This window comes from Perca flavescens, chromosome 20 (genome assembly GCF_004354835.1).
Source record: "Perca flavescens isolate YP-PL-M2 chromosome 20, PFLA_1.0, whole genome shotgun sequence".
In the NCBI taxonomy this organism is placed as follows: domain Eukaryota; kingdom Metazoa; phylum Chordata; class Actinopteri; order Perciformes; family Percidae; genus Perca; species Perca flavescens.
The window spans coordinates 20,845,645-20,858,575 of NC_041350.1; the positions used below are offsets into that span (position 1 = coordinate 20,845,645).

Below are 12,931 nucleotides of genomic sequence, written 5' to 3' on the forward strand. Positions count from 1 at the left end.
TTCAGTAATGGCTATGGTCCATTGTACATCAATCCGATCCATTAGCTTTGACTTATAAAACCAATAAAAATAAAGAAATAAAGGAATCACTTTTCTTTAGGCAGCAACATTGGTCTCAGTGTTATTACAATTTTGCTTTAAAAAAAGCATAAACAAAAAGGAAATATAAATGAATCATCCTAAAATGAGAATGAAATGTCATTATTTCATGACCAAAGCGGGTTCATGGGTGAAATGGCTGATTTTTTTTCTTTTTTTTTTAAGCAGAAAGCTTTATTACACAACTCAGTCCAACTTTTCTTCACTTCTTTCGAGTTCAGTCTCTCATGTACTCCCACCGTTTCCTTTGTTCAGCTCAGCCATTAGCACACTTTTATAGCTTTCCCAGTTCTTTTGAAAATTGGAGCATCCAGGAAGTAGACTGCTCCTTTAGCAAGAGTTAGCGGGAATTCACAGACTTAATTTTTTTTTCTCATGCTCCATATGAGGCCACAGAGAACGAAAGGAATAGAGTAGAAGGAGGAGGAGGGGAGGCGGGAGAGATGGATGATACTCTGTTATCAGCAAGTCTTAAAAATATCTCTCTTCTGCTCAGTCAGTAATGATGACAGGAGAGACAGAGAACCTCAGAGGGGGGAGAGGGCAAGCGGGTGCTAATAACAACTGGGCAAACCTCAATAATGAGAGCTGATGCAATCGACCAAGCCCAGGTCTCCATAACAACCACTGTGACTCTCATTCACGCAGCCCGCTCTCCAGTCAAGTCATCCTGTCAGTCATTTGGGTCTGTTGATGCAGGCGCCACTCTCTCTCTGTGTGTGTGTGTGTGTGTGTGTGTGTGTGTGTGTGTGTGTGTGTGTGTGTGTGTGTGTGTGTGTGTGTGTGTGTGTGTGTTTGTGTACTTTTCACATTACAGATGCACGTCTGTGTGTTATTTCTCATTCTGCTGCTACCAGCGGTTGATGATCTGGTTCATGTAGTCCTCAGTGGGAAGCCTGCTGCCCGCCTCCTCCGTTCTGCCTCCCTCCTCACCCTCCTCCCGCTCCTCCCTCTCCCCTTCTCCGTCCTCCAGTGTCAACACCGAGCTCTGCCGGCCATGGGAGGGCCACAGGTTGACGCCCAGGCCCAGGCCCTGGTGGCTCTGCTGCAAGTGGTTCTTAATGCGCTGCTGCCGCCTCTCCTGCTGCCTGGTGTACTGGTAGCGCTGCTGGAACAGATCCCTGGCGTAGTCGTACAGCTCCATGTCCAGCTCATTCAGCTCCTCTATACGCTGGACCTAACAGGAGGAGGGAGAAGACGAAATGATTAACTTAGCTCAGAGGCAGAGAAGAATGGAGGAGACAGAAAGGAAGACAGGAAGAACAGTTTAATGAAAGAGTATAAAGAAAGCTGAGTTTTGGCCATTTGTGACCAAATAGTTGCAGGATCTATGGAAGCAAAACTGAGGAACTAAACTCTGGACCGATGATGGTTTATAAATTAATGGCGGCCTTTGAGACAATTTTCATGCGTTGTTCTTTGTATTAATTGTGACGTGACTTTAATGTTTGAGTGGATTTAATAAATAAATGAAAAAAGGAGACACGCAGAGTTGGAAATGGAAACTGAAAACTCCAGAACGCCTGTCTCCACAGCAGACAATCTGGGGCCGTATTTATTAATCATCTCAAGAGTAGAAAACCTATCCAACCTGGCCAGGGACACATATTTGGTCCTACTTTTGAAAGCAGGAGTAAAAGCATTTCATCAACTTTCCTGCATTTTGTTTGCCGGAGCAATAGCTGGACTGGCAGTCGATCTGAACGTGGCCTTAGAAAATACTACTCCCAGAGCGGGGACTTTTTGTAACCTGGAACTATTATATATGGAAACACGTAAAGATCCTGAATTCCTCAAAAAGGGTTTTGGCCCCCTGGGTTCAAGTTCCTGCGGTGGAAACGCCCCATTACATGACATTTGTACAAAAGCTTTATAGGACTTCTAACATGAGAGAGAACAAAGAAAGAAAATGTGTGTTGGCAATGTGGAGCAAGATAACAGAAACGCGTTTGATGTTTGGTTGTGCACTGCAGCTGGCTTTATTATTGCGTGTATCATCTGCTGTGTGGATTCAACATGGAGGTGGGGGAAATGTGTTTAATTAAGAGAATCCCTTTGAAATCTCTGATGGAGTGCTGGATATCATTTGTGAACAATGTGTGCGACAACAGAGCCAAGCGACGCGCTGCATCAGTGTTTCGGAAATTAGATGCGTTTGATCGGCAGCGTAGGGGACAGCGGCGCAAAGCCAGGAAGATGAAGCTGAGCTTAAGTCGTCACTAAAACGTCCCGTATCCGAGAGCAGTCGTCACTTAATTTAGACACCAGTTTCAATTAAAAATGACTCACTGGGATCTTGACGCCACAAAAAGGTATAAAATGGGCTTTTCAGCAGCTTTGCAGGGGAGTGTAAAGTAAATATGTTATCTCATCGCCTGCTGATGTAATTATTTGACTTTTTAGAAATAATTAAATACTGTCACAATTTCACGCCGTGCCTTTGGAAGGAGTTAATTCGAAAGCTACTTTTAAAAACAACTTTTCACTCAAACTGGCACACACAGCTTCCCCCACCTGTCAGACTTTCACGACGTGATATTTTCTCATTTTAGTGATAATCGGCCCACCTTTCCACAGCCTCTGTCAGAAGGGCATATTTTATTTTCTATCCTCCTAGCTTGTTTTGATGTATAAATCACCAGTCTGCTGTGTACTGGAGGATATTTCTGAGCCTAAGAACTCCCACACTGGACCAATCAAAGTGTGAAGAGCCTGTTTGAAACTGCTGTTTTTTATTTTATTTATTTATTTATTTATTTTTAAACGGGGACAGTCATCCCATCTCATTTCACAGCAATATAAGATCAGTGTTTCCTCTCTGTTTCTAGTTTTCTTTCCTCAGATTATTTTCCACTTCTTTTCCAAGTACCCCCAAATTGTACTTTAGTACAGTATTTGAGTATATGTACTTAGTTACTGTCCTCCACTGACTTTCTTCTATGTCTCTTCTTCTCTGACATTTTCTGTTCAATGTGTCCTTCCTGCCTACATAGCTAAATCTACAAAAGATTTATTCATCAATTCATTCATTCCATTTATATAGCGCTTTATAATAGACACTCAAAGCGCTTCAGGGGGAGGACTACTCTCTAACACCACCAAGATGACTGAGCACTAACCGTAGCGTTGTCCAAGTCCACCCCCGCAGCTCGGGTGCTGTTGTACTGCATGAAAGGCCTGATGAAGCGCAACCTGAAGGTTCGTTCAAACAGGAACTGGGTTTTCCTCTGGTACTCTGTCAGACCAAAGAAGGCCATGTCTCGAAGGTTCTTCTTGGCGGACTCCAGGAGGAGCTGGGCCCTTTTCTTCTCTGGAACCGTGGACATGTTGTAGCAGCCGACGAGGCTCAGGTCCGCCAACATACGAACCTGTAGACAGAGGAACAGGAAGTGAAGGAGGTTAGAGGAATCAGTGGATGTTTGTGTGAATGACAACTGTAAAGAAGCCACCTTTTAATCAAGGACTTAGCGTTTAAACCTCAGTGCCAGAAAGGCTCAAATGAAACGATTATAGAGCAAACGTTCAGGTGAGTTTTTACTTCAGCTTTAGTTTTACAAGAAAAAACAGGAAATGTGGAGTTTTCAATTCTGGTGAATTTGTTCCAAAATGAGACATTCACACACTTCATCACTGAGTGCATTCTGGAGCGGTTGTGTTACAGTGCAGGAGCAGGAACTGTATACTGATTTGGATTCACAAGAGTACACCAGAATACCTCAGTGTGTGTGTGTGTGTGTGTGTGTGTGTGTGTGTGTGTGTGTTTCACATTTATAAAAGACATGCCTCAGGCTCAGGTGAGATAAGCTGGCCAACACGTTTAGGTGGAAGACTGAAGAAAGCCATCAGAAAATAAGGTGTGAATTTGAGGTGCTTATGGCCGGCAGGCAAACTCCTTACTCCTGTGTGTGTGTGTGTGTGTGTGTGTGTGTGTGTGTGTGTGTGTGTGTGTGTGTGTGTGTGAGAAAGAGAGAGAGTGGACACGCTTACATGTGTGCAACTAATCTTATACCTTTCATTTATAAGGTCTGAATGTACGCAATCAAATAAATAAAAAAAAACAGATCCAAATTTCTCCTTTGACTCTTTTTGTTTAGAAAATCAATAACATTTGGTTGATTTAGAAGTTGAAATACATGCATGAGCTTACCAGAGAATTTAATGTATTTTTATCTGCAGAGCTCTATTCCCTGTATTGGTATAAATAGGCTTGGCAATGTCATTAAGGTTAACTAAACAAAACAGACACAAGAGAAGTCGGGTCAGGTTCAGAGATGCAGGTTAGCTAGCTAGTGACGACACATGGCAGCATAAAGCCTAAGAACAGTTGCTGCTGTAATGTGACAACCCTGCAACATATCCCATCTTTTGAAGCTTATAGTGTGCAGTTTATATTGTTATGCAGCATAGCCACTGTACTAGTGTGCTTGTATTGGCCTTCATTATATTGAAAGCTTTTTCTCTGTACCTGTCTGTTGTTGGCCAGGTTGTAAGGGCAGTCCATGAACTGCTGCAGGGTGCACCCTGACCAGTCGGAGCCCTCGTAGCACGAGGGCAGCTCCTCGGGCGTAGGGGTCCGTCCATCGCACATGTGCAGGGAGGTTTTCCACGTGGCTCCCCGCTGCACGTGCCGCCACTCGCTGAGGTATCGAGACACCGGGTCCCTTAGCAGAGTGATGTAGTAGAACTTCCTGTTGGGAGTACAAAAAAAAAAAAAAAAAAAAAAAAAAAAAAAAGGAGGGAAAGAGGCAAAAGAAAGAAGTAGAGAAGGGGAAGTAGAGAGAAGAGTAGGAATAGAGAGGTAAAACAAAAAGGAGAAAGAGAAGATTTACATTAACAAATGATTGCCTTACATGCACAGAAATTTGGCTTTGAAATAAGCGTGATCAATCAATAATGAATGTAAGCAAACAGAAATAAAAAAAAAATGCTTTTTGTTTTTCTTTGGGAACAAGTAATTTCTTGATTGTTCAGAACAAATGAAACATAGATAGAGTTACACACATACAGTTAAAAGCTGAAAGTGCAGTGACAATTCTTTCCAAAACACTGCATCATGTGTAATTCCCCAGTTGACCATGTGGTGGCACTGTTTACAATGCTTTACTGCAGCAGTTCCACTCAGTAGGAGGAAGGCTACAGACGGAGGTTAGCAAACTTAATACCATATCATTTGCATTTACTAGAAGCAGTTCTGTGGTGCACAAAGGAAATCTGGTCAGCTGATAGAAAGTCAAACTACAAATGAGGGGGCGGAGGAGGTGAGGGAGAGAGTTGATACGTCAGGCAGAGGCATCAGGTCAGTGTTCGGGCCCCACCGTGCAGGAAAAGAAATTGCTGGCACAAGCACATCTCACTCTGCAACACACATCTCCACGGCGCAAACATCCTTATGTCTCAGACTCGGACACACACACACACACACACAGGCGCGCATCCTTCCTCTCGCACCAAGTATTAGGTCTGCCTCTGAGAGATGACTCATCCCGCATCTGAGATATGGATGGGACGGTGATGTGTGTGTGTGTGTGTGTGTGTGTGTGTGTGTGTGTGTGTGTGTGTGTGTGTGTGTGTGTAACGTAATGGTGCACAGCACAGTTCAATGTCCCTCCAGAGGGGACACTCCCACCAGAGCAGAGACCTTTCTAGGCCTTCACACTCCAGCTAATTAACTCAGTCTAATCAATCAACACATCCTCATTAACCACGCACACATGCAACTTGTGTGCATGTGTGGCTACGTGCCTGCGGTGTGTCTGGCAGCGATGGTATGGATTTGTCTGGGCAACAGACACACGCCGCTGGTTGAAAAATACACACAGGCACACACGCTGCCCTCCTCTCCGGGGCTTGCATCACGTCGGAGGAATGTTTGCAGAGTGAATTTTGTGTGCTGACAGGACTCCACGAAATCGCCCGGTCTACAAAAAGCCGCCTCACATATACACACACATACACACACACACAGAGTCTCTGCTTCCATCGCTAAGTCTTTGGCTTCAAACTACAAAGCTCGCCTAGTGAGAGAGGAGGGGTTGCTGGGTGAATACAAAGCCCCAAGTGTCACACAAACAGCAGCAGTGTCTGGATATTTAAAAGAAGTGGCTAACCCCCCCCCCATGAAATTCAGTCAGTGGCCAACAGGGAGTTCCTGGACAACAAAACAACTAAACCCTAAATCTAGCAACAGCTGAGAGATGTACAATAAAAACAACCAAACTCTAAATCCAGCAGTGGCAAGCAGATCCTGGACAATAAAACAAACCAACCCCAAAACTAAATTTCATCTGGGAGATACTGCGCAACAAAACACACGCACCCTGAATTTAGCTGCAGCATGGAGAGATCCCTGCAAATGAAACAAATCTAGTAGCAGCAGGGGGATCGTGGACAATGAAACGACTAAACCCTAAATCCAGTGGCAGCTGGGAGATCCCAGGCAACGGACCAAACAGACCCTCAATCCCGGGACAGCGGGGGGATCACGGCCATAGAAACAAGTATCTAAACTCTAAATCCCATCAACCTAAACCTAAAATCTCATCCCTGATCTAATCAAAAGCAGAGGAAGGGAGCGGCACAGTAAAACTGGAGCCCGCAGGAGACTGGGGTACATTATGGAGATTCCTATGATGACATTATCAGGATTCCTAACGCTCCCCAGAGTGCAGTGTGTGAGAGGGGGTGTGTGTGTGTGTGTGTGTGTGTGTGTGTGTGTGTGAGCCTACTGTGTGTGTTTCGGAGTAAGACTACGCCTATTAAATCAGTGATGACATTTTCCCCCTCTTGGCTTTTATTCTACTGAAAAAACAGGGTACCGCTCGGCCCTCGCAACAGAGACGGGAGGAGAGAACGAGGGAGAGAATGAAAAACAGAGAGAGAGAGAGAGAGAGAGAGAGAGAGAGAGTGTGAGTGAGTGAGTGAGTGAGTGAGTGAGTGAGTGAGAGAGAGAGGGGAAACGGGGAGAAAAAGAGTGAGAGAGAGGGCGGAAGAGAATTTCAATTAGTTTTCTAATACTGTGAAAGCAGCGAGGGCCCCGAGCCCAAGTGATTTATCAAAGTTATGGCTCCAGCTATAATGAAGGCTCAGGCATATTACCAGGGAAAATAAATAAATAAAATGCATGCAAACACACACACACACAAACCCAAATAAATGATCTTAAACGGCCTGCCTGCCTGTTGTGTCTGTTGGGTCAGGTATGTAAAACTGGTGCCGTGGAGACTTTTTGCCTTAAAACCTAATGATGTCTGGCCGTGTACTCCGATCCCTAGGTAATGATGTTTACACACACACACACACACACACACACACACACACACACACACACACACACACACACACACACACACACACACACACACACACACACACACACACACACACACACACACACACACACACACACACACACACACACACACACACACACACACACACACACACACACACACACACACTCTGAGGCGACAGCCCTTCTTTTATTCACAGGTGATATTGCTTATAGTTGAAGCATACGTGCACTTGTCAAATTAACTTCAAAGCTAATACGCGGCACTCAATCTCTCACCGTCGAGTTTTTAGCACATCATCCTCCGGCTGAGTGCAGGAATTTGCAGTCTGAGAGCTTGACTTGCAGACTACGTGGAATACATTTTTCACAACATTTGTCCTGTATGCCTTTTGTTATCAAATAGAAGAATACACCTCTAACACCCTCATGAAAACACTCAAAACTGCATTTAGCAGATGTCAAACATATCAGAGATTTAGATCGGTGGTGTTTAGAGTATGCGGATACAAAAGTGTGGCAGGGAGATGTATGATGAAGCTATTATCTGGACCACTGTGGGATTCAGGCTGAACAAGGACGGTTTTATCTTTTATCTCTCACTCTTTTATCCCGATCACTAGAACTGAACTCAAAATTGAGGCTGTAAGAGCAGGATGGAGTGGACTAGCTGTTTTGCAGACAAAGAAAGCAAGAAAAAAAAAGGAAGAAAAAAAACATAAGGCTATTATTCATTCTCTATTTCGCTCACATTTTTTTAGAGGGCTTCCTGACTTTTAGCCATCCTTTCTCAGTATCTCTACCATCTCCCGCGCACATTTGTGTGTTTACACACACTGTAAATAAGTGAGAATGAGACACTCGTAAGGCTTTTTCACCTTGCCAAGAGTACAATCACCAAAGTAAACACAGAATACTTGTAATTCTTCACCATTTTTGGTGTGAAAACGTTTCAACTTTAAGGATAACGGAATAAACATCAGCAGCTTCAACCCAAAAATGACCAGTTTCGGCACTCAAAAAAGCCATGTTGGCCGAGTGCACAAGTGAGTACATGTGAGCTTGCTGAGCATTATCAAGAGGAAACACACAGCGCCTGGGCCTGTTAGTGTCCCTCAGAGGATGGGGTAAATGTTTCCTGTGGGTCACAAATCACCACTTCTACAACCACCTTCTCTCGTTAACCTCGCTTCCCTTTCTGTTTAAATCTTTCCCTTTCTGATGCCTCTCTTCTTTCAGCCCACCTCTTATTCTCGCCCTACACCCTGTAGGTGTTTCTCTGCCTGATTACAATGTGTTCTTCCTTCTAGGAGTTGGTTTTAATAAAGTCTCAAACCAGAAGCCTTGTGTTATGTCCTGGAGGGCGCACCGCATGTTGAGGAATGGTAAGCTTGAAATAGTTTTCGTTAATGTTGTTGAAAAGGTTAAAAACAGGAGAAGGATTAATTAGGGTTAGACCTACAATTTCACATGCTTGGGTTACCATTTTTAGTTTAGGTTTCATGCAAATTAAGTGTTTCTGGAAGCTTTCTTTACATGACAGGGAAGCAACAAGAAATACTGGAGGTGGCTTGCGGCTGCAATACACAAGAGATACAAAGTCTTTTTTTTTCTCTTTTTTTTCTCTCTCAAGGGAGTGTGACAAAGTTTAGAAGTCTTATTTAAATATAAGGTTATGGTTCATAGTATGATTTACGCACCCAGACACACAAACACGATGACACCAACAGCGTCTCACTGTGTAGAGCAGCCGCGATTTATTAATAGTTCACGGATCGTTTGTTGAAACCAGATCCACTCAACAACACAGCTCTTTTCCACCTCCAAAAATGGACCAGAATTAACTCAAACAGCTTACGAGTAAAAAGAAGAAGAAAAAATAAATGAGGCCAAAGACGTAAGGAGATCTGAAGAAGTGCAAGTTCAAACAGACACAGGTCCACAGAGCTAGCAAAGCGTGCCAGAATTAAACCACGTTTAGCAGAACAGATAACTGAATCAAATTCAAACACAGACAGAGAAAGATTTAAGGTAAGTGGCAGGATGTCAGATTTCACTTCTTTCTGATGGGGTTTGGGTTAGTGTTGGGTATATAGACAACCAGTTTGTATAAATTCATAAGACGAGAGGATTTGTAAAGTAATTTTATTTCTTTTTAAATGTGATAATTTGCTGCCTCTCTCCGTTTCATATCATTATAAACTGAATATCTGTGGATTTTGTCGTCTGTCGGAGTTGGACAATAAGCAGTTTAATGATTTCATCTTGGGCTTAGAGAAATAGTTTTTTTTTTACCATTTATGGACAAAACAGACTTAATGGTTAAATGATTAATAGGAAAACAAATGGCAGACTAATCAATTATGAAAATAATCATTAGTTTTAACTAGAGATGGTCCGATACTGCCTAAAACGCTGGTATAGGTATCAGGAAGTACTGGAGTTTATGCACCGATCCGATACCACGTAATAAAGCCCTAAAGAAAATCTACGTTAAAGTAGTTTATTCATGTTTTTTTCTGTTATAACTGACTGTCAAACTGGAGAATAAAAGAAAGTTCTATGGCATTCATAGATTGTAGGGCTGCCACCTCTTAGTCGATTAGTCGACTAATCGGTCGTTTTGGTCTTAGTCGACTAAGATTTCTTTAGTCGATTAGTCATTTTTTATGCTTATTCATGCTTAATTATTTATTTCAGGAAACTTCTGAGCACATTTATGGTAAACACAAGATTTAAAGTGGTGCTTTTGCAGGAGAAACTCAGTTTTACAGTTGGTTAATTTACTACATTTATATTGTGCTTTTATATAGTCTTAACCACCTCTCAAAGCGCACAGCTTTGTCAATTAAATCAACTAATCGATTAGTCGACAAAATCCTATAAGTGTTAGTCGACTTGGAATATCTTTAGTCGAGGACAGCCCTAATTGATTGTGTTTGTTTAAGTTTCACAAAGAGTTTAACCTGAGCCAGACCGACAACAAAGATAGAAATAATATCACATCCATACAGGGATAGTAGTATACAGTTGTTAAAACATAATAAAATATATGACACACTGGTATTGGATCGGTACTTGATGCTCCTATCTCTTTATTTGTTTGCACCCTATTGATGAGTTTTATGTTATTTTTGATGTTTACATGTTGATGTAGGGCTTGACCTGGCATCCACGCCTGGGTTGAATCAGGTCAAGCATACATAATGTTACATGTTGATTCCTGCAAACAAAGTTTGGACCTATTGCCCTCTGTCTTATTGCCGCGTATGGTGTTTGTCACAATGGTCTTCTGGAGGTAGAGCTGAAAAGTGGTGTCGGGCTTCACAAAAGACAGACAGACAGACAGAAAGCAGTGAAAAGTATAGCTGTAGTTTAGGCACTTATCTGCAGCATGCCAAACTCTTTGATGTGTTCAGCAATGAAATTGGGCAGGTTTTGGGTCCATTGGTGGCTGCTTTCACCGTTTGAAGAAACGGTCGACCAGTCACAAAAATTTGTGACGAGGATGTAATCTACCTCGCTAAAAACACCCAAAATAGAAAAAATGACAAGACAAGCGAAGATGTGATTGACGCAGCTGTAAAGGGTTGTTGTTAGGTCAACTTACAGAAATAGTAACTCTTAAATCTACAGTTTCTTTTATCAATGTGAAAAACGTCGAGGTAACTGGTCCTAGCAACCGTTTCGACTGAAAATGACATAATATGGTGTGAATCAAAATCCAAGATTGAATACGCATCAGAATCGATACGCAGAATTTAAATGAGATTTGATGAAATCTATTTCAGACCTAACTCGAGCATCATCTCTGGGAGTTTCTCTCAGTGTAGTTTAACCTCAAGGAAAAGCCCTGGAAGCCCTGGCCTGTGTGCCTCCACTCCCTTTGCTTTCAGAGGAATGCTCCTGTGGAATGTGCTGGCTTTAAATGCAGATGATATCAACCATGTCGGAGTGTGTCTGTGTGTGTGTATTTAGAGAAGGGAGAGTGAGGAGCAACAACATGTCAGGAGTTGAATCTCAGTAGACTTCCACTGAGTCCTTCTGGTTTCCTCTTTGCTGCACACACGCCATTATTTGGACAGTTGTTTGAACACACACACATACATGTTTGTGGCACTATCTTTGTGGGGACCTGTAATTGACATAATGCATTCCCTAGCCCCTTACCCTAACCATCACAACTAAATGCCTAACCTTAACCCTTACCCTAACCATAACCTAATTCTATACCTAATCCTACAACCAAGTCTTAACCCTCAAACAGCCCTTTAAACGTCCAGCATCTTGGCCCCACAAATATACTGGACTCCCGGTTTTTGGACCCCACGAACACACACACACACACACACACACACACGAACACACACACAATGCCTCGTCTGCAGCACCAAATCAACGGTAACCTCCCGAGACTATACTTCACCCTTCGCCCTCCCTCCTACTCCTGTCCTCCGCTCACTGTTCGTCATCTCATCCCGTGTGTCTGGTGCGTCTTCTGTCCAATAATGACACATTGAGATAGACAGAAATAGACCCTCCGGTTCAGACAAGCTCTTGAGTCTCTCTCTCTCTCTCTCTCTCTCTCTCTCTCTCTCTCTCTCTCTCTCTCTCTCTCTCTCTCTCTCTCTCTCTCTCTCTCTCTCTCTCTCTCTCTCTCTCTCTCTCTCTCTCTCTCTCTCTCTCTCTCTCTCTCTCTCTCTCTCTCTCTCTCTCTGTTCTTTGTTAGTCGATCAATAACAGCCTTAGGATTCAGACAGCCTGCGTTGGTAGTTTGGACTTTAAAGACTTCAACGTACGAGAGACAAAGTGAGAAAACAGAGAGTAACAGAGAAGACAGTGGTGACTGTTGGAAAGAGGGGACACAGAGGGGCCACACCGGAGTGAAGCACACATCCAGGAGATTGTGGTTCAATATGAGAAAAGTTGTGGAAATGCTTTGTTCTCTCTCAGAAAAGAGAAAACAGATTGTGCCAAGAAGTCATGGTTTCGGAATATTTTCCATTGCAAGTGTCCACATTTTATACATATCATAACATCCACTCAGATTTGCAGACTTTTGGATGCAATTTGATATGCTGTGTGTTGATGTGGCCGAGACATGGGACTGGGACAAGTGGACCAAGTCTAGTTTTTAATAATGAAATAAAATCATATATAGCGATTACAACTAGTGCTGCAACTAATGATTTTTTTTATTTTTTATTATTGATTGAACTAAAGAAGTCTGGGAATGTTGACTTTATGTTAAAAGAATTTCAACTCTGAAGACAAGCATACAACAACTTTGGGTTTTGGACTATACAAGCAACATGAAGATGTCCATTTGGGTTCACAAAAAACGTAATGGGCATTTTGGGACAAAGTGATGACATATTAATCAATAATGAAAATAACCATGAGTTGCTGCCAGTCATTTCAACAGTCAGTCAGCAGATACAGATTATAAAAAGCAACGGCCAACATGTTGCTCTTGTTGCTGTGAAATGTCACATCTGTAAATAATGTATTCACGGATACAGGCTGTTCCAGTCTATTTAAAGA

General features: G+C 42.7%; 1 protein-coding gene across 1 annotated transcript in view; it reads right to left on the reverse strand.

The window, feature by feature from the left end:
* hs6st1a (heparan sulfate 6-O-sulfotransferase 1a) overlaps positions 1–12,931 on the reverse strand; it is a 53,107-nt gene continuing 40,176 nt past the window's right edge. The window contains exons 2-4 of the mRNA XM_028566159.1: positions 4,565–4,787; positions 3,219–3,467; positions 1–1,276 (exon numbers count right to left, since the gene is read on the reverse strand). Coding sequence (XP_028421960.1) covers positions 950–1,276; positions 3,219–3,467; positions 4,565–4,787 — 799 coding nt within the window. The 3' untranslated portion in view covers positions 1–949. The remainder of the gene's footprint in view (positions 1,277–3,218; positions 3,468–4,564; positions 4,788–12,931) is intronic.